Source organism: Bubalus kerabau, chromosome 3 (assembly GCF_029407905.1).
Source record: "Bubalus kerabau isolate K-KA32 ecotype Philippines breed swamp buffalo chromosome 3, PCC_UOA_SB_1v2, whole genome shotgun sequence".
NCBI lineage: Eukaryota > Metazoa > Chordata > Mammalia > Artiodactyla > Bovidae > Bubalus > Bubalus kerabau.
Window position 1 is genome coordinate 2,792,053 of NC_073626.1, and position 26,647 is coordinate 2,818,699.

General features: G+C 51.5%; 1 protein-coding gene across 4 annotated transcripts in view; it reads left to right on the forward strand.

The window, feature by feature from the left end:
- Window positions 1-26,647, forward strand: part of CDYL (chromodomain Y like) — a 100,115-nt gene that overhangs the window by 63,918 nt on the left and 9,550 nt on the right. For all 4 annotated transcript variants that reach the window (XM_055570504.1, XM_055570505.1, XM_055570507.1 and 1 more), the window contains exon 2: window positions 2,373-3,039. In XM_055570504.1, the coding sequence (XP_055426479.1) occupies window positions 2,373-3,039 (667 nt within the window). The remainder of the gene's footprint in view (window positions 1-2,372; window positions 3,040-26,647) is intronic.

The window sequence follows — 26,647 nt, forward strand, 5'->3', positions numbered from 1 at the left end:
AGGGGAAGGGCGGGAGGGAAACGGGCTCTCCTGGTTCAGCCTCCCTCGTGCTTCTGGGGTAGAAATTGATACAGAAAGAAAATATTAAACATAATTCGCTTTTACAATGTAATCTCTTTACTCCCTTGTATTTAAAACTTTTAAGTTATTGCTGCCATGAAATTGATTTGCGTGGAATTTTCCAGAAATACATGTTTTGAATGGAAATATTTTACGCCATTAAACACAACTCTTCACGAGCAAAGGAGTGGGAGAAAATCCACTTTGCAAGCTCCACGCGCTGCCGTCCGGACCCTGTGGGTCCACCGAGCAGGCCTGAGGCTGGTGTGATGGGGAGTCATCTGCTGGGTCTAAAGTCTACCTTCTGCTGAAACAGGGTCTTTCTTCACCCTTCATCCTTGTTGCACAGAAGCAGTAACGTGTATTTAACTTCAGGCTTTTCTGTAGTTGTTACTCAGCTGCTCAGTCGTGTCCGAGTCTTTGCAACCCCCTAGACTGCGGCAAGCCAGGCTCCCCTGTCCACCACCAGCTCCCAGAGCTTGCTCAAACTCATGTCCATCCAGTCAGTGATGCCATCCAACCATCTTATCCTCTGTTGTCCCCTTCTCCTGCCCTCAATCTCTCCCAGCACCACGGTCTTTTCCACTGAGTCAGCTCTATGTGTCAGGTGGCCAAAGGTTCTATAGTTTTCAGGCTTTGATTCTCTGTGCCCCAGATACGCTGGAGGGTTTGAGGGGGATATCTTGACAATAGGGGAGGTATCCCCAGCTGCACTTAGCTTTTGCTGTTTGGGAATGCTGAGCATTCCCAATGGGCGATGCCTGCTGGGGTGGGCAGGTACACCGTTGTGTCACCTGGCCTAACCTGTGACTTTGCTGAAGACCTTGATGGTGGCGCAGACCTACGTCCTTAATTAAAGAGTTGCCGACTGTGTGGCTGAGGCCTCTGCCTACAAGGGATGAGGTGCCTGCTGCCACTGGGGAAGTGGGCTGGTGGTTTCTGTGTTGACCGGAGAGATAACAGCAGATTCTAAGTATTTCCGCAAGAACTTGGGAGACATTTATGTTAAATGTATTTTGTTCACATGAATCATAGGCAGTCTCCTACTAACATGTAGGACATTAATTAAGGTGGTGGAATTTGTCACAGTAATGGTAATAGCAATATGTTTCATGGCAAGGGTGCATGAATTGTTGTGGGATGTGTTGATTGTGAAATTCAGAGATTAACAGCATCTTCCTTTAAAGATGTTGGTGTAAAACTAGTTAAAACCCAGTTTGAAAGGTAAATAACCTGATTACCAAGAAAGCGTTAGGTCCTCTGTTGACCTTTTTGATTCTAACTGAGTGCTTCTGAGTAATACTTGGAGTACAGACCCTGTCTCCTCAGTGGGCTGGTGCGGACCACCTGGCACAGACCACAGCTGTTCTGTTTCTGGAGTGCCTGCTGTTGGTGCCACGATGACCAGGCAGAGGGCGGGCGATGCCCGGCACTGCCCACTTGTGACCATGAAACTGGCTCAGGCCTTCAGGGTTCGTTATAAAAAGTAAAAAGAGGGCCCTCTTTGAATCACACCAGAAAAATAACCAACGTAACGCACGTTCATATATTCTGGGCCTAAAATTTTAGCACTTTGACTTAATCTCAGGAAAACCATTAAAACCTTGAGTGTTCTGTTTCTAGACAGGTTGGCTCCAGAGGGGACAACCATTTACATCACCTGGTAACAGTTTTTTTTTTCGTTTTTGATGTTCCGTTTTCTCCTTGGAAGAAAAGTTATAACCCACCTAGACAGCATATTAAAAAGCATAGACCTTACTTTGCCAACAAAAGTCTAGTCAAGGCTATGGTTTTTCCAGTGGTCATGTATGGATGTGAGAGTTGGACTATAAAGAAAGCTGAGCGCCAAAGAACTGATGCTTTTGAACTGTGGTGTTGGAGAAGACTCTTGAGAGTCCCTTGGACTGCAAGGAGATCCAACCAGTCCATCCTAAAGGAGATCAGTCCTGAATATTCATTGGAAGGACTGATGTTGAAGCTGAAACTCCAATACTTTGGCCATCTGATGCGAAGAGTTGACTCATTTGAAAAGATTCTGATGCTGGGAAAGATTGAGGGCAGGAGGAGAGGGGGACGACAGATGATGAGATGGTTGGATGGCATCACTGACCCAATGGACATGAGTTTGAGTAAACTCCGGGAGTTGGTGTTGGACAGGGAGGCCTGGCGTACAGCAGTCCATGGGGTTGCAAAGAGTTGGACATGACTGAGTGACTGAACTGAACTGATTGATGTTCCATTATTATTAGTTATCCTCACAGTTTATTTTTCAGATAACGTGTTCATACTTTTCTCTTTTCCTCTCTAAACAGGTTGAAAGGATCGTTGACAAAAGGAAAAACAAGAAAGGGAAGACGGAATATTTGGTTAGGTGGAAAGGCTACGACAGTGAGGACGACACCTGGGAGCCAGAGCAGCACCTGGTGAACTGCGAGGAGTACATCCACGACTTCAACCGGCGCCACACGGAGAAGCAGAAGGAGGGCACCTTCACCAGAACCAACCGGACCTCCCCGAACAATGCTCGGAAGCAGATCTCCAGATCAACCAACAGCAGCTTCTCCAAGGCCGCCCCCAAAGCCCTAGTGGTGGGCAAGGAGCATGAGGCCAAGAGCAGCCCGCTGTTTGCCACCAGCCAGAAGTTCCGGAAGAGCCCCGCACCAGGCCTGGCCGCCCGCAAGAACATGGACCTGGCCCGGTCGGGCATCAAGATCCTCGTGCCCAAGAGCCCCATCAAGAGCAGGACCGCGGTGGACGGCTTTCAGGACGAGAGCCCCGAGAAGCCGGACCCCGTGGAGCAGGGGCCGGAGGACACGGCGGCCCCGGAGGCGGCGGCCGAGAAGCCCGTGGGGGCCCTACTGGGCCCTGGGGCAGAGCGGGCACGGATGGGGAGCCGGCCCCGGATACACCCGCTGGTGCCACAGGCGTCTGGCCCCGTGACGGCGGCCATGGCCACGGGGCTGGCCGTAAACGGGAAAGGTGAGTGATGATCTCAGAGGGGCGTGGGGGGCCCCCTCACCTCCGCGGTTCTGTCCCGGAAGGCAAGCTGGCCAGCCTGAGCCCAGGAGCTTCCACGGGCCCTGCTCCCGACAGAGCAGGTGTGTCTCTGGGAACCCTGGAGAGACCTCACTGGCCCGTCCTCTCTTTACCGGAAGCCTGGGGCGTCAGCCTCTGAAGTCAGCACGGGTTCTGTCCCATTGGCTGCCGGCAGGCTAGCCCACCGCCTGCCGTTGGTTTAAACAACGCCCCCCTCTAGGTAGGTCGTGGCTGGTATTTCTTTAGTTTCTGCTTTTATGCATCTTAACACACTGGGTCTCATGTTAGGAATCCATCTGAAATTTCAAAGTGTGAGCAGTAGTGATGAGAAGTCATGGTTCTTACTGTCCCATCTCATCTAAAGAACCAGAAATGCCTTTCAGTGAGGGTATCGACCACAAATAGAGCCTTTGGGATTTCGGGGGGCCTCTCTGAAACAGCTGTTGTGACCTTTATTTCGGAGGAGGGGTCCGTTCAGCACGGGTGCTGTTTTCTACTGTTTTTACACTGGTCTTGCCCCTGGACCATGCAGCTCAGGTGGTCATCCTGTGGGCTGCCTGACCGCTGGGTCGCACACCTGGGCATCAGCAGAGACGGCTTCCCTCCCAGCGTGTTCCCCAAGCCTGGTGAGCCACCGCCTCTAGGGTTCTGCTGCGTCTTCTCTGACGTAAGCCTTGCCTCACGGTGGGTCCTGGCGCCTTCTCACCTGCCACGGCTTTCTTACCGGTCCCCTTGCTTCCTGCCCTCTGAGAGCCCCCATCCACTTCCCATCCGTTCTTGAACGGGACAGGCATCCCCAGTTGCCAGATGGGTTGCTCCACCATCGCCTTGGTCAGCAGGTGCCTCCGAGTCTGCTTGGCCTCCCCTGCCTGCCTGCTGCCTCCGGGGCACCTGGTCTTCTCTGCCGGGAGCTGCCCTGGCCCTCCCTCACCTCGTGGACTCCGGTCCCCTCTGGTCCGGGACCCACTGCTCCCCCAGCCCACCCGTGGGCAGGACTGGGGCCGCCCCTGGACTGTGTGCATGTTCCTTGGGCCACACTCAGTGGACGAACGCGGAACAGGGTGCAGTGATGGCGTGGGGGGCTCTGCTCCTCGGAGACCCCACTCGGCCGTCTTGCCGTGGTGGGTCCCCCCGGCTTGGTCTCGGGCCCTGGATCCCAGGGACGGGGACAGGCTTGTTTGTCTGACGCGTACTTTGCCTGGGTGCTCTGCCCCTCCCTGCCCTCGGCCTCTGGGAGCTCATGTGAGCCACGGGCCTTGAACTTGGTGTCAGGAAGGGCTGTAGCAGTTGGGGGGTAGGCGAGACCTGATGGTGTTCCACTTCATGGGAAGGTCAAGTCGCAGAGCTTGTGGGGTTCAAACAGAGCGGGAATCTGCGCTGTTTCTCAGTTCCTCCCGTCTTGTTCTCCGTACCATTGCTGGCTGCCCCCGCCAGATGGACAGACGGACGCATCCTCCTGCGTGGCAGATGCCGGGCCCTGCTCTGAGCCTGGCTCTGCTGCTGCAGACGGGGCCTGGGCCTGCGGGCCAGACCCTGTGTGGCCTGTGCAACGTGGCCTGTCACCTGAGAACGGTTTTCACATCTTCCGATGTTTGAGAAAATCAAGAGGAATAATACTTCATGAGCCATGAAACATAAGAAGCTCTGATTTCTGTTTCATAAAGTTTTACTGGAACGCAGCCATGTTTCTTCACGCTGATGGTCTGTGTCTGCTTTCCCGTTGCGGGGACAGACTTGAGTCACTGTGACAGAGCCCACGTAGCCTGCGGGCTGAAGGGGGTACACACTCACTCACACCTGCCCTGGGTTACACACACACAACACACACACTCTAAGACCTGCAGTCACTGTGACAGAGCCCACGTAGCCTGCGGGCTAGAGGCACACACACACACACACACACATCCTGCTCTAGGTTCACATGCCACTGCTCTAGGAAGACACATGTATACAGAAGCCTTGTGACAGAGACATCGCCTTTGAACTGAAGAAGGTGTGTACACACACACACACACACACTCACACTCACTCACTCTGCCTTGGTCTAGGCAGCCACGGTCCCGGTGGGTGGACTCAGATTCTGTGGTTGATCGCCCACAAACTAAAAGCTGTCTTGACCCTTCTGTTTCAACGTGCTGCTCTTGGCACAGCTCTGCAGGGTTGGCTGCCCTTAGTAGAAGCCTTGAGTTCTGTGCAAGGTGTGCTGTGGCTTCTATTTGAATTAAAAGTTGGTAACTTCTTTTTTTAGTACTCTGACCATTTCAAAAATTTTTTTCAGTATCTGTAAGGGTGGCTGTGGTTAAAACCACAAGGAGCATGTGAGCGTAAAATCTCACAGGCCTTTCATCTTGTTCTGTGGGGGTGGGTAGGTTGGGGTGAGAGTGATGTACTCCCCAGGGCCCCTGGAGTGTCCTTCTTTCCTGCCCCCTCAAATCCACCACAAATTGAGATCCTCCCCCCCACACAGATGGTGGGGAGGCGGGCAGCCCCCTGGGAGTGTCTGCAGGGCCATGGTGGGCCCGGCTTGCAGGGGTGTCAGGGCTGCTTGTCCGGGTCGGGGCGCCTCACCTCCCGTCACCCTGCTGCGTAGAAGGCGCTAGACTTGGGCTCCAGGAGGGATCTTCTCTTACGGGGCTCAGCGCCCCATGCCCCTTGGCCAGAGCCAAGCCTGCGTGTGGCGGGTGTGAGTCAGGCAGGACAGTGCTCACTGCAGAAGAGCTGGCGCGCATCCTTTGTGGCCCTGTCCCTGGGTCATGCTCAAGGTAACGGGTGCTGTTGCAGAGACAGGTCCACGGGCCAGAGCACAGAACCTTCCAGAAAAGCCTGTGCTCGCCCTTGGCGTGTCTCTTTCACAACAAGCTGGGCTGAGGCCCTTCTGAGGAGTTGGTCCACGTTCGCACATTCTTAACACAGGGTTAATTTTAGAGCTGCACCAGAACCCTGATTTGTTTTTCTAAAACTAATTGAAGCGCTGCTCGTGGAGTCGTTGGGAAACGAACCATCTCCTATTCAAAACATTAATCGTGTGGGGGGATATTTTTGCTACCAAGCACAACAGATATTTAAATGTCTGTTACCCAAAAGAGTAAATGTTTCTGGAGAATTTTAACATACACACAGTGACTCTTACAGACTAACCATATGTGTTTAGTTTTTGATGATTTTAAAGTATGAAACAGAGGTTTAAAAGATGAATATATTGCTTTACTCAGAAATAGAAAAAGTTTTAAATTTAGGCAGTGCAGCTGTCTTTCTAGTCTATTAATAAGTTAATGATTCTGTTTTTATGCTCTTTTAATTGCCTGGTGAATTAATCCTACAAAAGCAATTGCTTTTAAAAACTATATTATCATTACTTTGTTTTTTGTGAATTCAAATATGTTGTTGATCACCATTCCACAAGTATGACTTTGAGAAAATGTTATTAGCAAACTTTTTTTTCTTTTTTTTTTTTTTTGCAAACTTTTTTTTCTAATGACATCTAAACCTCATCAGTGTTACGGTGTAGGGTTGGCAGCTGGATTTTAAGTCCAAACTCATTGATAAAGAACACGCCTGCCCATGCAGGAAATGAGAGTTCAGTCCCTGGGTCGGGAATATCCCCTAAAGGAAGGCATGGCAACCCACTCCAGTATTCTTCCCTGGAGAGTCCCATGAACAGAGGAGCCTGGTGGGCTACACAGTTCACGGAGTCGCAAAGGGTCAGCTACTAACAGCAGGTTCAGGAGGAAAATGACTGAGGAGACACCTCAATGGACCACGTTTTCCATCTCGTGAGCGTTTTCAGTCAAAGCGAGGACCCGGGAGGAAGCGTGATGCTGCCAGAGAGGTGCACGTAAAGTCCTGCGCTGAGAACGTGAGACAGGTGACGGGTGCTGGCCCCTGTGCCCGTCAGGGAAGCCCAGAGCTCCTTTGTCAGAGGCAGCCTGGGCCGCTTACTGTGTAAGCGTGGAAAATGCCGAAAGTGGGAGCTGAATCCAGGGAGGTTAAGAAGCCAGGAGACTGGGGTGCAGAGGGTCCCGGCGGGGCCGCCGCAGGAAGTGCCCGCAGGACGAGAGGGCATTTGAAGCCACATAGTAGCAGACAGTCAGTTAAACGTGCGCCCAAGGGCGCGACATGAGGGATTTCCCTTTGAAAGCAGCAGATGTTGGTTGGCATCTCCTGTCTGATGGGCCCCTGTGTCCTGGACGCTCCCAGCCGCCTGGACAAGCCTGGGTCCCCGCGGGAGGAGCCCCCCTGGACCTCTGCACTCTGTGCTCTGCTCCTGGGGGACACCCCCCCCCGCTCCCCTGTGAGGGTCTCTAGGGACACTCGGGGATACCTGGGACTCTGGGCAGCGTTGACCGGTGAGCCCACTTTGGGGTCCCTGTGACCGTGTGGTTTCTCTCTCTTCCCACTCTCTGTGGTGTCTGCTCCCGTGCCCGCAGTTCTCGGGATTGTGATCCCCAGAGCAGCAGCAGCAGCACCTGGGCACGTGCCCAGGCCCCGTCCCGCCTCCCGAACTGGACTCTCGGGGGCCAGGGGGCTCCAGTGCCATCCTGTGCTGCTTTCCTGTAACTTTGTGGTTTTGTGGAGCAGGATGTCCGCTAATACTAAGTTCATCTAACTGTCCGCTACCTTATTTTAGGTTCTTATAGATTTAGTTCCTATTCAGTGTTGATTAAAATTGTCTTCAGGTGTTCATAATTTCTTTTTATTAAGTATTTTAACAGTTAAAATTTTTAAAGAACAGGAAGACATAAAATATTGGGTTGGCAAAAAAAATTCTGTCTGGTTTTTCTGTAATATCTTAAAACATCTCAAAGGAAAAAGAAAAGGTAAAAGTCCCACCTCCCCGGTCCCACCACCTCCTCCTCTGAGAACTGCTGCTAACAGCCTTTTCCTTCCAGAAACTGTACAGACACGCGCGTCTTTTAAATACATCAGTGGGCTCCTGCTTGTCTTACGGTTCTGCCACGTAGGTTCCTTTTTTAATTTTATGGTACACCTTGGATGTGTGTTCACACTCAGGTGAACAGCTCTCCGTCCTTATCGTGGTCGTGGTTATTGACGCGTGAACGTCTCCGGCGCGCGCCTCTCGGCAGCGGGCGCTGTGCTTGGGCCCGGGCGGCCCTGCTCAGCGGCCCGGGCTCTGCCTTTAGGTGCAAGCCTGGCCTCAGGCGCGCGCACGGGCGGCAGTGGGGCCTGCGTCTCGGAGCGTCCTTTAGGGGAGAACCACATTATATAGTTTTTTCCCTTGTAAGTGAATATATTTTATTGAGACCCCTGTCTTAATCCATAAATAAATAAATCCACAAGTTATCCATAAATGCTGTGAATTGGACAAGCACACTGAGCGAGCGGGACAGTGTACCATCAGCCGCTCCCCTCAGAGTCCCGCTTCCTTCCCCGGAGGGACCGTTCATGATGTGACGTGTGTCAGTCCAGATGTTTTTCTGTCTGCTGGTACTCTTCAGCGTGGAGTCCTGCTCCATAAACGTGCTTGGGTTTGTCTTTCTCACTTGACGTCACATCTTGGAGAACTTTCTGTGTTAAGATTTGTATCTCTGTCTCACTTCTTTTTAAGCTGTAAGCTTGATTTTTTTTTAATATGATTTCCGCCTTACGGGGGTGCTGGGAGACCGTGCCAGGAAAGCACTGTGCCCTTCATCCGCGTGCTCACCGTTTCTGTGCTTTGCCTCACTTCCTCGCCCCCCGCCCCCCCGCATGTGTGTTTATACCCACGTGGACGCACATGTAGAGATGCGGTTCTCATGAGTCGTTTGAGGCTATACACTTGCTGGTGTGAGCAAGCGTGGATGCAAGGGCTACAGCAGACCTAAGGTTTTGATCGATGGGTGCAAATTCATCTCTAAACCAACTTGAAGACCAGGTGCCCATTCACCTGTTAACTCTTCATAAATCTACCTGCCTGATGAGAAGGTAGAAAAATGGTATCATTGTTTGTTACAGTTGCTTGTTTGCTTTCATTTTTTTGTTGATTTTCTTAATATATCCCTTGCCTATTGGGAGGGGGTGGGGGCAGAGGGGTGGCTAGTTTTAACTTTTTCAAAATGTGAAGACTTTACGTTCACATCAGCCTTACTGGGGACCACGCTCGTCTCGTGTCTGAGCCCGTGTGTGTGCACATCCCTCTGACCCCACACAGGACGGGGGCTGCCACGCCAGCAGGTAGAGTGTGCGGGCCTGTCTGGCATCTGCCTTCAGGGGTTTACGGCAGCTGATGAGAGTCCCGGTGCCTTTTCTCCCGTGACCTGCTTCATCCTGAGGGGGGTGCGGTCAGGAGCCTTAAAGTTTGCTTTTGAGAATTAAACACTTGGCTTCCTCTGGGTCAGGGGTGAAGGCCGTGGAGCCTGAAACGCGTCCTGTGTCTGGAAGCCCCTCGCTTCCCCAGGGCTGGCAGCTCGAGTGGGGGTCAGCTTTCCACAGCAGCCTTCTCTCTCCAGCCCACGGGACTGATGCTCCTGATACCTGTCGTCATGGCAATTTCTGGGAGTCTACAGGGATCAGAGCCTTAACAGGAACAATCTCTGGTTCTAATTCAACCCTCAAGTCAAGTAGTTAACGAGACGTGGTGTGTTAGGAGGCATGCCCACAATTGTGATTGTTCCATGGGTTTTGTATCTCATCCCGTGAGTGAGTCCACCTGTCACGTGTCAGACGGGGCAGCAAGGACTGAGACGTCAGCGTGGTGCTCGCACAGACAGTGGTACCACGAGAAGTGGGAGAATGTAGGACGGCCGGACGCCCCCTGACCTTGGCCTCCACGGGACCCTGCGGGCTTGTGAGAGGGGCGGTGTGGCAGGAGCAAGGCTCCTCTTGTTCCCTGTCTCCAGGCTCTTGGCATTAAGCCTAATCGCCGTCACCACGGAGGAGGACAGGTTAACTGTGCCGCTCAGTTTTATGAATGAGAAGTCGCTTTAACTGCCAAGTATTCCCTTTTAGTACAGGTCTTGGAGTTTTGGAAACCATAAGATAGAAATGGTATAACCGTTTCTGTGTATAACGTGGATATATAACGGGGCTTGGCATACAGCCAGGGGAGAACCAGCGTTGGGGGTGGGGTTTGAAATCAGGTGACCAATGCTGGGTGGCTGCTGCTCAGCCTGAAGTTACTGGTTTTTAAAATATAGTTAGCTCACATAAAAATTGGAACCAGCTTTTCAAGTCCAGCAGTGACATAGACACACTTGTATCTCAAGGTGGTTGATACTTAATTACGGTTGACCCTTGATGAACACCGCAGGGGTGTTGGGGGTGCCAGCCCTGCACACAGGTGAAAGTCCCCATGTAACTTACAGGTGGCCTCTGTGTCCTCAGCTCCTTCGTGTCCACAGTTCTGCCGTGTCTGCAAGTGGTAAATTCTGAGGTGTTACACAGCAGGTGTGTGTATGTACACACCGCACAGCTCTATACATTGATCCACAGGCTCTTAGGTTGTTCCCTATCTTGGCTATTGTAAGTAATGCTGCTGTGAACAAAAGAGTGTGTGTGTGTTTCTGAGTTAGCATTTTTATTCTTTTCAGATAAATACCTAGAAATGGAAATTGCTGGGTCATATGGTAATTGTACATTTTAAATTTTTGAAGAGCTTCCAAAATGTATTTCCGTAGCGGCTGCACCTGTTTTTAGCAAAAGTTGTTGATTTTAGAACTTTGATCGAAGGATCCAGTCATAGTGAGCTTTAAAGTCCTCATTAATAATCAGTGTGAGAGTGCCTCTTCTAAGCATTGAATAGACTCTCGGTTTCAATTTTGAGAAAGTGGTTTTGTGTCTTTAAAAATGACATGGCTGTTAATATCAAGAGGGAAGCAGTTACTGGCTTGATTTGTCTTGCTTCCCCAAGTACAGAAAGGAAGCCTGCCTCTTTCAGCGTGTGTTTTGGAAAGGTACAGAGGATCATAAGATTGTGGGAGGGGACAGCCAGGCGGCGAGGACTCTGAAGTTAGGAGTAAAAAGTTGAGATACAAGAAGAAGCTTTTTAGCAGATGTGTAGGTGTCTCAAGGAGTATGAGTGAGTTCTCATCATTTGAGAGCGTAGAAGTTATTCTACTCCCCAGAAACGTCAGACTCTTGCTGGGGGTGGTTGAGAAGCAGCAAAACCACATGTGATTCTGGGGATGTCCTCTGTAAGGCGGTCCTGTGAGCCAGGGTTGTTTGTTTTATTTTTGCTTTCTCTTGAGTTTGGGGAAAATAAGCAGCCCCAGTATTGACCCTGATATTGTGTGATCAAAGTCAAAATTATATGGTTTCAAGATGAATTTTTTTTTCTCCTAAAACTACCATTGCTTTCATTTGTTTTTAATCATCATAGTCATTTTGAAGTTTCCAATACAATTAAGACAGCTCAGAGGGGAGCCTGGGCTATTGTTTGTTCATTTGTTTTCAAAGCAGGAGAAATAGCAGTGGAGGTGGCCAGAAGGGGTGACTTCCCTGGCGAGGGACTGTGGAGGCGGCTGGGCCTCACTTTTCACAGGAATGTTACACCCGCCCTCAGAGAGGTGTGTGCGGGGTGCAGACAGCGTGGCGTCAGGATGCGCGCACACGCAATTTCCCGCCGAGCTGGGGGCGCTTCACCCCTCGGCATCGTCAGCAGCTGCCTGTGTCTGCTCCGCTCCAATCAAGGAGAGAGATCACTTACAGGAGTCTGTTTGGAGCAAACATGGCTTCTTTCAAGCAGCCCCAGAATCGCTTTTTTTAAGTGAATAGTTTCTAAACACAGGCCGTGATTCTCGTCTTAAGTAGTTCACTTTGGTGATTCTGTGACATTGCCATACTTCTTGCTTTTCACCGAGGACACAAAGTCTGGTTGAATAATTCTCGGCTCGGAAATAGTCCTCATGCTGAACGGTGATCCCCTTCAGGCCTTCCAGGGGATTACCTCTCTCCCAGGTCTTGCTTGGTGAATACTCTGGACCAAAGAGGGCAGTCTAGCCTAGGGGGTCAGCACGCTGCTTCTGTGAAGAGCCAGGTGGGAGGTGTTGTGGGCTTTGGGGCCAGACGGGCTCTGATGCCACACTCAGCTCTGCTGTGAAGGGGCTGCCGGCAGCGGAGATGAGACCGGTAGCTGGGCTTGTGCCTGGGTCTGGCCTGTGGGCGCTGTGGGCAGGCCCCTGGTCACCCATCCGCTGGCCCCCAGGCTCTTTCCTCCTCGGCCTTGCTAGCCCCTTCCCCTCGGGGAGCACAGTCTGGTGGTATCCTAGAAGCAGGGCCCTCACCCCTGATGGTCCTGAAAGCACCTCGACCTTCCTCACGTCTCCACGTGAACAGGACCTGGCATGACAGTCCAGTGGCTTCTAGTGATCTGAGAAGCCCTGTGTGTGCTCTGTGCACAGCACCTGAGACAGGCCTCTGTGGGGGCTGTGATGTGGGCCTTTTCCAATCTGCGGACGAGTTCTTAAGTTCTCTGATGGTGTTTAGATGAACAAGAGTTCTTAATGTTATGTACTCCAGTTTATCCATTTCTTCTGTTGCTTTCTGTGCTGTTAAATCTTTTCCTTGTCTCCAGACCCGCTGTCTTACGCTGTCTTCTAGAAGCTTTCGTGTTTAGGGCTCTCTGCCTTGGAGGACATGTAGCTGTCAGGCTCTGTACACTGTCACCCTTGATGCATAAGCACCTCTGGCTACACCCGGGGCTGTCCCTGCAGGTCCGTCTCCAGGCTTCTAGTCTGTTCTCTCGTCCTGCAGCCGGTCCCACGTTGTCTTAACTGCAGTGTCTTGAGGTCTTGGCGTCTGGTAGAGGAAGTCCTCCCCCGTGTCCTTGTTCAGGAGGGTCCTGGTCACTCTTGGCCCTGTCCATGTCCACGTCCAGGGTAGGGTCAGCTTTAGGCTTCCACTCCCCAGGAGAACAGAGCCCTCCTGGGGTCTGAGCTGAGGTTGCGGTCACTGGTCATTTAGGGGAGATTGGCGTATTTACAGTCGGCACACGTGTTCTGTAGTCTTGTGAGTAGAGACCTTACGTGTCTTTCATTAGCTGATTCCTTTGGATTCTCTTTTAATACTTTTGGATGTTGTTATAAACGGCATCATTGAAGTTCTTGTTTTCATGTTCTGCTTGCTGTTCTTTGTGCTGATCCAGGTTTCATCATCAAGGCTGTTTGCTGTAGAGTTATGTCGGGCACACTGCTTAGCCATCGTCATGAGGCCATTACGTGCGATCTGAGGACCTCGGGGTGGCTGGGTGGGCGTTTGTGATCTTGACAGGGCTCCCTCCAGGTGTGCGTTCAGCTGCCTGTCCAGGAGCCACAAGACAGGGAGGTGCTGAACGTTTCCTGGGACCTCTTCTCTTAGATCTGACTTATTTTTAAATAGGAACATATTAGTGTTGAATTCAACCGTGATTTTTAAAGGTGTAATCCAAGAATAAAAATAGTGATACATGAAGTGATGTTCAACATCACTAATTACTAGGGAAATGCAAATCAGAACCCCAATGGGGTAGTACCTCATGCCCATTAGAAAGGCTGTTACCAAAGAGGTAAGAAGTAACACGTGTTGGTGAGGGTTGGAGAAAAGGGAACCCTCCTGCACTTCCGGTGGGAATGTGAACCAGTGCGGCTGCTGTAGAGAACAGTGTGGAGGTTTCTCAGAAATAAAAACAGAGCTGTGATCCGTCTGTGCTACTTCTGGGTATTTACCCAAAGAATGTGAAGGCACTAAGTCAGAGACATGTACCGCTGTGTTCGTTGTAGCGTTTACAGGAGCCAAGGTGTGGAAGCAACCGAAGTGCCCATCAGCAGATGAATGGATAAAGAAGATGTGAGGCATAAACACACACGCTCACACTCACACAAAGGAATACTAAGCCATTAAAAATCTAATCTTGCCATTTGAGACAACATGAACTTAGAAGGTATTGTGCTAAATGAAACAGATGAAGAGAGACAAGTACTATATGATGTCATTCGTATGTAATGTGTGTGTGTGTGTGTGAATGAACGGACAACATAGAACAGGGTGCTGATTACCAGACGGGAAGGGAGGTGGAGGAGGGCAGGAGTGGCAGACGGGCAGCGGCGTGGGACAGACGGACACGACGGGCCCCGCTGGCGAGCGCGCTGCAGGGCGCGCAGAAGGCGGGTGATAACACTGTGCACGTGAAACTTACAACGTTGTAAACTGGTGTTACCTCAGTTTAAAAACTACAGCCACAGTCTTGAAAGTGACTCTCTTTCCTCATTCTAGGCTTATAGAAGATGGACATGTTTGTTACTGAAACACAGCTGAGGAGATGAGAAACAGCAGTTAGGTCCAAAGGCGGGTTGAAAGGAGCACTGCAGTGCTGTGTGTGCAGTAAGAGTAGCGTGTCTCCAGTGTGTGCGGGATGCACGTCAGGGCCTGGGTAGGTGCTTCACGCGTGTCGGTTGCCTGATCCCACGGTCGCCGTGTGGGGCGGCTGCCAGTGAGCGGGGGAGCCAGGAAGGGCTCAAGGCGGTCTGACTCGGGAGCCCAGCCTGCAGCCACTTCAGATGAGAGTGAAACTGAAAATCCTTGTTGGGCCTTGAACGGCCTCAGCCAGAACCTCCGGGGGCAGCAGCTTGGGCCTCTTCTCCTCCGGCTGATCTGGTCTCATTCTCGTGGCAGTATCCAGGACACAGAGGGGCAAGCTCCTGTCCACAGCCCCTCGGGTCTCTGTTCCAGCTTCGAGGCTACAAGAGTCCACCAGTCCACAGCGGGAGACCCAGGGACGGCAAAGGGCGTGGATACGGTGGAGTTCAGAATTGGGTCCGTAGTTAGTTAAAAGGTTCGCTCTATTTCCAGCAGTGTTTTATCACAAGTTAATATTGCATTGCCTACATCTGTTGAGATTTTTCTTTCCCATTTGTTCCTTTAAACGGGTCAGTTACTCTGGGTTCTGCTCCTTCCTCATCCCCTCCCCCTAAACACCAAGTCAGCCTCGAGTTCCTAGAATTAACTCAGCTTGGCTATGATACTTTATGCTGTTCGTACACGGTTGCATTTGCTTTACTAAATAATATTATAGATGTAAGATCCTGACTTACTATTGGCATTGACCTGTAATGTCCCCTCTTGGAACAGTAATCTGACTTCAGATTTCACTGTTTTTAATCTTACAGTACCTTATGTAATTTGAATGTAAACATATAAGTTGTATCAACAACTATCTATTGAGGTTCTGTTATTTGAATAGGTAATTTTTTTGTGTTTGGAAAAATGAGATAGAGATCACATACCGTAAAATGCGTGCTCTGAAAGTGCTGTACTTCAGATTTTATTAAACACATCCTCATGTTATGCAGCCTAGCTGCTGTTCCGATCCTCAACATTGTCTTAGCTTCAGAAGGAGATTAGCCTATTGGAATCCCGCCCCTGTCCACGCTCCTCCCAGCCCCTGGCGACTAGTAACTCGCTCTCCGCTCAGTGGGTTTCCCTGTTCTAGACAGTTCATGTAAATGAAATCAACTGTGTGGATTTTCTGTGTTCTTTTGTTTGGCGTGTTTTCAGAGTTCATCCGTGTTACAGTGGTTAAGTGGACGCCTCATTCCTTTTTCGGCAGGATAATACTCCATAGCGTGAATATTCCACATTGTTGATGGACGTCTGGGTCACTCCCTTGTTTAGCTCCTGCACATAACGCTGCTGTGAACACGTGTGTGCGTGCTCTTGCATGGACATGTTTTCAGTGTTCTTGGTTAAATCCCTGGAGTGGGGTCACTGGGTGGGTGATGTGTTTTCAGTACAGACAACGTACTTTACCCTTTTCCCGGGAGGTGATTCTTCACACCAGATGTTTTGAACGTTAAAGATATTCTGTGTTCCTATGAGCAAATTTCTTTTAGGTCCTCATGAGATAAATCTTGACTAAAAAGCTGAATCCTGAGTGAGCGTCACAAGGAATGCTTCCTGAAAGTTCCCTGTGGGTTGAATTTTTACCTCGTTCTCATGGTCTGAAAACTCCCTGAAAGTGCAATTAGAGCTTGTCTGGAAGGGCTGGTGATGAGCCCGGGGTGGCCGTCTCTGGCCCCAGGCCTACCCTGTGACCCGTGTGACCCTCCCCTTCCCCCGGGTGGTCACCCTAGCCCAGCGGCTGAGCTCTGAGGACAGGCATCAAGTCCTCACCACCTGTTTCCTTTTAAAATAAAACCATACCTTCTCATTTTCTCACAGAGTGTCCTAAGTTCAGGGACACTCAGTGTCTCTGCGGTGGTGGTCCAGCCCCACGTCCATGCCAGGCGGGTCTGGGGGCCAACGAGGGGCCGGCACATCCCCACCCCTCCGCTCTGCCTGGATCAGCTCTGCGTCTGAGGCTCCGTGTTGGAGTCTGTTCAAGGAGGAAAACCCTCGTGTGTGGGGGGAGCGTGGGGAGAGCCACCTTGGTGCACTCGGGGGGGGGGCCACTGAGTGTGCGGTCCACTCTGTTGTGTGCTCGGTCATGTCCGGCTTTCTGTGACCCCGTGGACTTGGCTGCCCTGAGAGCTCAGCTGGCAAAGAATCCGCCTGCAGTGCAGGGGACCTGGTTGGACTCCTGGGTCAGGAAGATCCCCTGGAGAAGGGATCGGCTACCCACTCCAGTATTCTTGGTCTTCCCTGGTGGCTCAGCTGCCTGTAGTGTGGCAGACCTGGATCCGATCCCTGGGTTGGGAAGATCCCCGGAGAAGGGAAAGGCCACCCACCCCAGTGTTCTGGCCTAGAGAATTCCGTGGGCCGTGGGGCCCGTGGGGTCTCAGAGAGTCAGACACACCTGCGCGACTCGCACTTTCCTTCCTCTGTGTGCTGTCTCTTAGCCTTTGTTGTCTCTTGTTCCTTCTGGTTTGGGGAGCCTGAGCGTGTGTGTGTGTGTTTCTTGATCTTTCAAAGACCCTCAGGGAGGGACTTCTCTTGGGTCTTAGAAGTACCAGGTCATCGACTTAAGCAGTGCATTTCTCATTTAGAGTCATCTTTCACTGGGGTTTCCAGCCTTGACCTGGCCTCCAGGAAGCCCAGAGCGAAGTCTGTGCTCCGCTCCTGCTGAGCAGGTGCAGGGCCTCGGCTTCCCGCGGTGCTGTCGCCCGGCTTCACCTTGCTGAGGGCGAGTTGTGCGTTCAGCAGCTTTTCCTTTGTGGCTTTACTGGTCTCTCCTGCCCATCGAGGTCTAGACACACACTGAGCTGCGAACCTCGAGTCGTGGTAGCTGAGAACACAGTTGAAGTTGGTGCAGGTGCTCTTCTGATTTAAGCTGTTGCTAATTCAGAGATGAGGTGGGGGTTGGGAGAAAGTCATTTCACACGAAGAACCCAGGTCTCCCGTATTGCAGGCAGATTCTTTACCAGCGAATCCGCCTGCAACGTCAGAGACCTGGGTTCGATCCCTGGGTTGGGAAGATCCCCCGAGAAGGGAAAGGCCACCCACCCCAGTATTCTGGCCTGGAGAATTCCGTGGACTGTATAGTCCGTGGGGTCACCAAGAGTTGGACACAACTGAGCAGCGTCTCTTTACACGAGATGGTGCTGCTCTGTTGTCCTCTGACGCGTGATTCGCAAGACCCAGGCTGCAACGGAGCGCGCGGACAGCACGGAAAGTCCCAATGACCGGAGTTCACCCCTGGTCCCTAGCTGTTGGCTTTGCAGGTGGAAGGCTGAAGTAGGCCTCCCTGTGAATATCACAAACGCCTTGACCTTGTGAGCCTCGCTCTGGGTGATGGTGTGATCCAGGAAGGGGTGTTGCGGTCTTGGCCTCTGTGAGGCACCCCTGCACCAGCACTAGGAAATCGGCGCTGAGCGTTTTAGCCAGGAATGTACCGAACGCAGTAAATGCAGACTGAGCTAATGTTACCTGGAGTACAGCCTGGGTTGTACTCTACATATATCTGACCACAAGTATGTCTTCCTTTAATATGTAGGATTTAAAATTATTGGGCAGGCACTATTAAACAAGGAAATCAAGATTATAATTGATTCCTTACTTCTCTTACTGAAGCAGTAGTTGCAAAAGCTGGTTCTAAAAGTCAAGGCAGATTTTGTAAAGAAAAGTGTTGCGCGAATTCAGTCCTGTGTCAAATAAGGTAGGATTGTTTGTGCAAGAAATAAAATTTTCGTAGGTAAGATGAACAGTAAGATTCCACTGCTGAAGACGCACAGTGTGTAGGTAGCTGTTATCCTTCTTGTAGTTGTTTTTCTTCAGAATCCTTTATTTCAGGACTAAAGAGTGTGGGTCTGCTCATTTTCTGTTCCTTTTTTGAAACTTTAAAGTGACATAGCATAAAGATTTTTGCTAAGCTTTTTTCTCACCAGCATATGACTTACACTGGAAGCTTTTAGTGAGAAACTAAGGGGCATTGCATTTAAAGCATCACCAGTCTTACTGGATTCACTTTAGGCACTTACCCTGATACGTGTATTTAGAATGGTAAAATTTATATTGGTGGTAGTTTTTCCTTTTTATTTTACTTTTTCATAAGTAAAACTAAACTAAATAGCTTGAGTTTGCATCTGTAATTAAGATTTGACTCCCTGCGTGAAAGTTTCCCACCAGCCTGTTCAGAGAGCGCACTTCCCCAGTGAGGGTCTCCAGCCCTCAGTCTGAGACGCTGCTGCCGACAGCTTTGGCACACGCGACTGCCATTTCTGCTGAGCTGAGTAAAAACGATGCTCAGATTCCCTCTGATCACTGAGGGCTCCCTGCTTCTCTGGATCCAGGAACCCAAGTCCCCTGAGGGATGAGTGCCCTCTGGGCAACTCAGCTGAACCCCCAGGGAAGATTGGAGCCAGCAGCAGGCTCTTCTGCACAAGACAGGCTGCAGAGGACTGACCTTTGTGCCAGGAAACCTCTGAACACAGCACGGACTCTCTGTGTCTCCGGTTGTGACCTGAACTAATCGTAGATGTTTGCAGAGTTTATGGTGACATTCAGCAACGCGTGAACCGTGAACTTCCAGATGTTCAAGCTGGTTTTAGAAAAGGCAGAGGAACCAGAGATCAAATTGCCAACATCTGCTGGATCATCGAAAAAGCAAGCGAGTTTGGGAAAAACATCTATTTCTACTTTATTGACTATGCCAAAGCCTTTGACTGTGTGGATCACAATAAAATGTGAAAAAATTCTGAAAGAGATGGGAATACCAGACCACCTGACCTGCCTCTTGAAAAACCTATATGCAGGTCAGGAAGCAACAGTTAGAACTGGACATGGAACAACAGACTGGTTCCAAATGGGAAAAGGAGTATGTCAAGGCTGTATATTGTCACCCCGCTTATTTAACTTCTGTGCAGAGCACATCATGAGAAACGCTGGCTGGAAGAAGCACAAGCTGGAATCAAGATTGCCGGGAGAAATATCAATAACCTCAGATATGCAGATGACACCACCCTTATGGCAGAAAGTGAAGAGGAACTAAAAAGCCTATTGAAAGAGGAGAGTGAAAAAGTTGGCTTAAAGCTCAACATTCAGAAAACTAAGATCATGGCATCCGGTCCTATCACTTCATGGGAAATAGATGGGGAAACAGTGGAAGCAGCGGCAGACTTTATTTTTTTGGGCTCCAAAATCACTGCACATGGAGACTGCAGCCATGAAATTAAAAGACGCTTACTCCTCGGAAGGAAAGTTATGACCAACCTAGATAGCATATTGAAAAGCAGAGATATTACTTTGCCAGCAAAGGTCCATCTAGTCTATGGACCTTTGAGGTTATGGTTTTTCCAGTGGTCGTGTATGGATGTGAGAGTTGGACTGTGAAGAAAGCTGAGTGACTGAACTAAACTGGACTGATGGTGCCATTGCTGACCAGAGTGTTTCATTCCAGAGAACAGAAGTCTTCAGGTTCCTTTTACTCTCCTCCTGTGAGAATGTCACCAGCAGATTCTGTCTCTGACCGCGAGGCTGGCGCTCAGGACCGGATGCACAGGCTGACGAGGCCCAGATCCCACCCGCAGGGAGGCAGCGGCCTCCTGTGTACCTGCAGACTGCAAGGCTGGCTGGGAGAAAGGGAGCCCTGGCCATAGGGAAACAAATACTGTGTCTTATGAGGATTTTGTCTCTAAATCAAGAGCTCAAAACCGGCTACAGATGCTTGTACAGTTTGTGTTTTATTGTAGTAACCTTTCCAGCGTTTGTCTCCTCCGCTTCCCTATCCCAGGAAAATCAGAGAAACTTAGTGAGAAAGTGGAAGTCATTACAGTCCAGTCCATGACTTGGATCTTTTCCAAGAGTTCGGTTATAATTGCTAATTAAACACAGTCTAGCTAATTTAGGAAAATACTAAATACAACTTCATAAGATTAAACATAGAATTACCATATGGTCTATTTTTCTGTCAACAGATACAGATTTGTATATAATCCATGGAATTACTAATTCTACTTCTAGGTTAACATCCAGAGAATCGGACGTAGGGTCAGGTACTTGTCCACTCGTGAATACGAATGTCCAAACGGCATTATTCACAACAGCCAAAACGTGGAAGCAACCCAGATAGCCATTGGGGAATGAAAGTGAAGTCGCTCAGTTGTGTCCAACTCTTTGCAACCCTCTGGACTGTAGTCTGCCAGACTTCTCCATCCATGGGATTTTCCAGGCAAGAATACTGGAGTGGGTTGCCATTTTCTTCTCCAGGGGATTTTCCCAATCCAGGGATCAAACTCAGGTCTCCCGCATTGCAGGCAGACTCTACTCTCTGAGCCACCAGGGAATCCTTGAATAAACAAAATGTGTTTTTTTTTGTTTTTGGAATGGAGTATTCTTCGTCCTTAGAAAAGAATGATGTTCTTACACAGGCTACAGCAGGGATCCACCTCGAAGATATTATGCTAAATGAAACATGTCAGACACAGAAGAACAAATATGGAACGACTGTGCCTGCGTGAGGCGACTAGAGCCATAATGTTCATGGACGCGGGACGGAGGGGGATGGTTGCCTGGAGAATGAGGGGTGAGCGTTCCGCGCCTCACAGGCTCGCCTTGGGGAGCGGAGGGTTCTGAGGTGGGCGGTGGTGGTTGTCCATCAGTGTGGGTGTACTGAGTGCCACTGAACTGTATGCTCAAAAGTGACTAAAATGGTAAATGTTGTGTGATTTTGCCATAATAAAAAATTATGTTCCAAATTATGTTTGCTAATGTTTTATTTAAGACAAAAATCTGTGTGTGTGTTTGTGTCAAAGCTAAGCCGAAGCTGTTTCTCTGAGTGCTTAGACTGCCCCTTCCCCATACCTGGCCTGGCAGCACGAGTTCCAGGTGACAGACAGCCCCAAGGTTTTCCACTGGACAGGCAGGTCCAGGGGGGAGTTGCAGGCACCCTCTGACCTTCTGGATGGGGACTCCGTGACCTCAGGAGGGCAGCTGAACGCCGGACCTCGGTTTTCATCTTGTGAAACCGATTCAGTGAGACGCCCGGTTCCCCGAGTGCCGACGGGCCCACGATGTCTGTAGTCCCCCTCCGCCTCCCCGTCGTGACTTCTTGAGACACTTTCCATTGATGACTGGCGTTTCTCCCTCTTGCTTTTCTGAAAAGGATGGGGGAAAGTGAGGAGTCGTCACTGAACCGGGAGCCATCTGACGGCAGGTGTGGACATCTTCCGGACCTGGAGGTGTTTGCACTCCTCCGTGGCGTGAACTGCGAACGGTTTCAGAATTGTAAACATAACCATTTGGCTACTGAGCTGTGAGCGTGAGAGCGCAGTTCTGATCGGGCCACGGTGAAGTGGCCGTTTCTCTGGGCTGCCAGACTCCCCACTGGTTCCCCGACCCCGAGACTTTGCTGCTGCCTCTGGTTCACTGGTTGCCATGGCTGATGGAGAGGAGCACACTCGCTCGTGTGGACTGCTCTCTGCATCTCTGACCCCGATTGACACTTCGGCAGCTCCCATCTCCCTGCAGTCTTCTGGTCCGTGTCCTTCACTGCTCAGTCTGTGTCACATGGTCGGTCTCTCTTGATTTCCCTGTTTGTCTGTTCCAGTCATCTGGACATTAACGACCCTCCTCTGATGGGGAGGAACCATTCCTGCTGACTGGTCTCCGTCCTCTGATCGAGGCCGTTCCCTCTGGGGACCCGGAGAGTCCTATTAAGACGGAACTTGTGCTGGTCAGGCAGTGGGTGTCAGAGTCATGCAAGGGAACTGCTTTCCCGCCAGGGACCCCAGAAACCGCAGGTGGTGGGGCATGGCCCCAGGAGCATGGTTTTGAAGCTGCGCCCTGATGCTGCTGTGAATCCGTTTGAGAATCTGGGGACGGAGGGGTGTTGCACTTCTCACGTCAGGTGTCACACGACTGTGAACCTCGCAGTTCAGAATCTTGGGTTTAATCAGGCTGATCCTGTGTAGGTTTTAGGAAATTTAATTAGCTAACATTTATTTAAAATCGCATAGTCTTCATTAATTGCTGCTTTTTCTCGCAAGACAGTATTTATCTTTTTAAACCTCCTCATGGCTTTTTCGTACTTAATATTCCTAGATTGATTCCCTCCAGAAACAAAATAACATCAGCTGAAGAAGTCACAGCTTGCGTCGTTTTTGCTGTTGGTTTTCAGAATGAGTCTTAATTCTGGTACTCGGTAGATTTTTAACTAAATCACTTCACTGTTTTCCATTTACCTGCCTTCATGTATCTCTGGCATTTGTGAGCTGTTTAGTCATTTCAAGGAATTCTGTGTGTGCTTCATACAGTACAGCCGCTTTTTTGCACCCCATCCTTTGGCGTTCTTTTACTCTTTAAAGATAATGAGTTAATTGCATACAGATGCTGTATGCACGTGGTTCCTCAGTACGACCTTTCGGAGCCCCCTGGCCCGGGCTCAGTGTGGCTGCAGCGCATCTCAGGAAGCAGGGATGCAGGTGGTCCTGCCTGCATCCTGGAGCATGTGGTGGTACCTGATTGATTCCCAAGAGGGGGATGTCAGAGACACGAGAGAGACCCAGCTTACAGAAAAACCTGATTATTCACCTGAGGCATTTTTATTTAAGTTGACGTTTTAAAGTTTCTCGTTTTGTAGGAGAGGTACTTTCATGAAAGGTTGGAGGTGCACTGTTGTGGCCTTAGAGTTGGACACAGGCAGTGAGTGTATGAGTTGACTACAGCTAACACAGCTAGTTCTCCAAACTAGAAGGCAGAGAAGTGGGGAGGCTGATGGGGGTCAAGCGAGAGGAGAAAGACTGGAAGCGGGGTAGATAGAGCAGGGTTGGGGTGCTGGATGAGATGTGGACGTGCAGGGCAGCCGAGATCCCACGCGTCTCTAGGTAACAGTCAGGCGAGAGGAGAAAGACTGGAAGCGGGGTAGATAGAGCAGGGTTGGGGTGCCGGATGAGATGTGGACGTGCAGGGCAGCCGAGATCCCACGCGTCTCTAGGTAACAGTCAGGACAGGTGTCCTTCTCTCCCCTCCAGCCACCCGCCTCCCAGGGTGGTACCAGCCAGGGGGAGGGAGACCCCGGTGATGCTGTTGAGAAGGCGGGAGGCGCGTGGACCCGGTGCTATGTACTCAGCGCTGTGGCGTGTTCATCTGTAATGTGTGTCCCGGCTGTGCTGGGTGCCCCCCTGCTCCGAGGAGTCAGTTCTTATGGCCCAGAGGTGGCAAGGGCCCAGGGGGCTCAGCTTGGGGGCGGTGCACACTAAGTTGGGACCAGGAGGCGCAGCCCAAGCTTTCTCACGCTGGGCGTCGGGCGCACAGGTGCTCAGATGGCTCCTGACGTACCAGTCGCGTTGCAGCACCTGCTGTGTGTCAGCGCGCCCTGTGAAGACACCCAGAGCCAGCCTGGGAACCGTGAATCTGGAGGCCCCCGTGGGCCGGGACCGTGACGGAAGGAGCTGGAGGAGAGCCGTGTGCAGTGACTGATGGATAAAGGGCTCCTTGCACGTGTTGTGGAAGCCAGCAGTGAGAAGGTTTAAAGCCTGTCTACCCCTTAGTTCCATGTTTACTTGAAAAGTTTTCTCTCAATGAATTCAGCATGCAGATTATATAATCTGAATAAAATAATAAGCTTTTATATTGTTAAATAGGACTGGGTTCAGTGAGAGTGTGGATAACAGTGTTTTGAAAAGTCAGACTCTGTAAAGGAGGGCTGAGGAGTCTGTCGACTCTCTTGCTGACTCTGGCTTTAGATCACAGAGAGGGATGGCTGCGGCTGTCCGAGACGCCCAGGCCCTCCTCTTCCAGCCTCCTGGGCCGCCTTGCCTCCCATCTGTGCGCCCAGGTCAGCCCTTGCCCGTAGCATGGACGCAGCCTCCAGGCAGATGGCTGGTGAGTCGCAGGCTCACCGTGTCCGCCTCCTTCACGCTGGCAAACATGGTCCTCGCTGCCCGGAGTCCGCTCTGAACCGGTCGTGTGGTGGGTTTTGTTCCATTTTCTGGGTCTCGTGGGCCAGTGAGGAAATCCAGAGACTGATTCTCTTATGGTTGGAAGCACGTTTCATTTTAGAAATATACTTTCTGTAGCAGTGAATTTTAACAGGTCAGCAGTACCTGTTTAAGTGTATCTTTTTTGCTCTTAGGACGTTCTAAAATAAAACTTGTTTCGGGGCGGTACTAAAACGTGGGTTTTCCTGGCTGGACTTCACGCCAGTGCCTGCGAGGAAAGCGGCTGGTGGTCTCGGCGCCCGCCCCCCAGGAACGGTTAGCTCCTGCGTGTCCGTCAGGCGGGGCTCAGGCCTGAGGCGAGCTGCGCCTGTGTCGCATGGTCTCTGCCGTGGGAGCAGCTTTGCCCTGGGTCTCGGCGTCTGCCTCTTCGCTGAGTCCTGAGCCATGGCTTCTGCTCTGCAGTGCGGCTTTCCAGTCCCCGCTTGTCCTGAGGCCAGGTGGCCCTCTGACCCTCCACTCGGAGCGGAGGGGGCTGGGCTGAGGGGTGTCAGGGTTCCCTCCCCTCATTTGTTTGGTCAATGGTGACCACGTGTTCTGAGCGCTGGGGGTGTGTCAGTGAGCTCGATAGAGGGGACCTGCCTTCAGGAGCTTGGCGGCATCCAGCCACGATTTGTTAGTAAAAGTCAGATGAGACAAACAGAGCTGGGGTGAGGACTGAAGAAACCAGAATGGGCCGCCGGCACGTGGATGGTGCCAGGAGGGGCCATGGACGTGGGTCCAAGAGGAGGCGGCGTTGCAGCTGCCGTTGAGATGAGCAGAAGAAAGCAGCTGTCAGAGCTCCAGGCCCAGAACGTTCCAGACAGAGGGAAAAGCGAGTCCAGAGGCCCCAGGGGAGCGTGGGACGGGCACAGACGTCAGGAGGGAGGTGGCCCCAGGCTGGTGCCTGTGCGCCCAAGGTCAGCCCTGCTGTGAGCACTTCTCCACCCAAAGAGGGCACAGTCACGAGGCCCCAGGGGTGGGCAGCGGAGGGTCCCTGGGGTGGGGGTGGGGCTCGAGCCCCTGGGAGATTGCAGGGCCCGTGATGTCCACCAAGAGCCAGCAGAGTGTCAACAGGGAAGTGAAGGCCAGTTCAGCAGGGCTGGTCACACGAGCCAGCAGGAGTCCATGTCTGAACATGCAGAACCACGGAGAGCTCCGCAGGACCTGCCGCCTCAGTGGTGCAGAGCTTGCCGCCAAGCTCGCGTGTCCAGGCTGGTGGACCCGTAGCCTGGAAGTTCCGCCTCTGTGGACAGGGGTCTCCGGGGGGCCCTTGGAGACGTGAGGAGCAGGTCAGGGTGGGAGGGCCGGCCCCGTGCCAGTTAACAGCTCGGGTCCTGACAGCCTGGCTGCTGTCCCCCCTGCTCGGGTGAGCCACGGGCTCCCGCCCCTCTGGGTGGCATGGCACCTCCACCAGTCCACTCACCTCCCTTCCGTCACCTCGCCCCCAGCACCTTAAAACTGCATTGTAACAAGTGCAGGATAGCCTGAAGGTTAAAAGAAACAGGAAGGGCACCTGAGGGCTTCCTCAGAAGACCCAGCAGTGCCCCCTCGCTGGTGACCGCTGGTCAAACGCTCTTCCGTTAGAAATACTCCCCTTCCGAGTCCATCAGCAGCTGACCCTGCAGGTTTGCTGGCACGTTGGAAGGAACAGCACAGCCCGGGGTATGTGCTGCAGCTTCAGCGGTAACATCAGAGGGTCGCTGGTGAACAGCATTACAGACCATCCGTTCAGGGGACCACCGAGCAGCCTTAGAAAAGGGCAGGGAGACTGAGCTGGTGATGGACGACAGCGCCTGAGACGCTGTCTGGTGAAGGCGAGCGAGGCAGGCCGCTGGGCCTCGAACGTCCCTGTGCGGGTCTGTCGGCGGCGGGTGAGAGGGAAGCGTCGTGCAGTATGTGCTGCAGTGGGTAGAGCCTGTCTCTGAGGAGACCTGGAAACCAGACTCCATGACCGGGGTGGTGATGGGTCCCAGGCTGACGGGGGGAGGCCTTTTGCCATGCGCTTTTAGTCTTGTACTGTGTATGTATTACCGCTCCCAGATTTTCCCCAGAGTGAATCTGCTTTTAACTTCAGAAATCTCCAGTTCCACCAACTGAATGCAAGTCTGCCTGTTTTAGCAGGGAGATGATCTGACTTCTGAATGTCCACTCCCCAATCCTCCAGCGGCTCCAGCTTGTCTTCTTTCACGTCACGGGAAATATTTGACTTGTAGCTCATAATGTTCTTCTCCAAGAACTTCTCTCTCACTGCGTTAGTAAAGCCTCATCCAGTTTTCTTAGGTCTCTTTCCC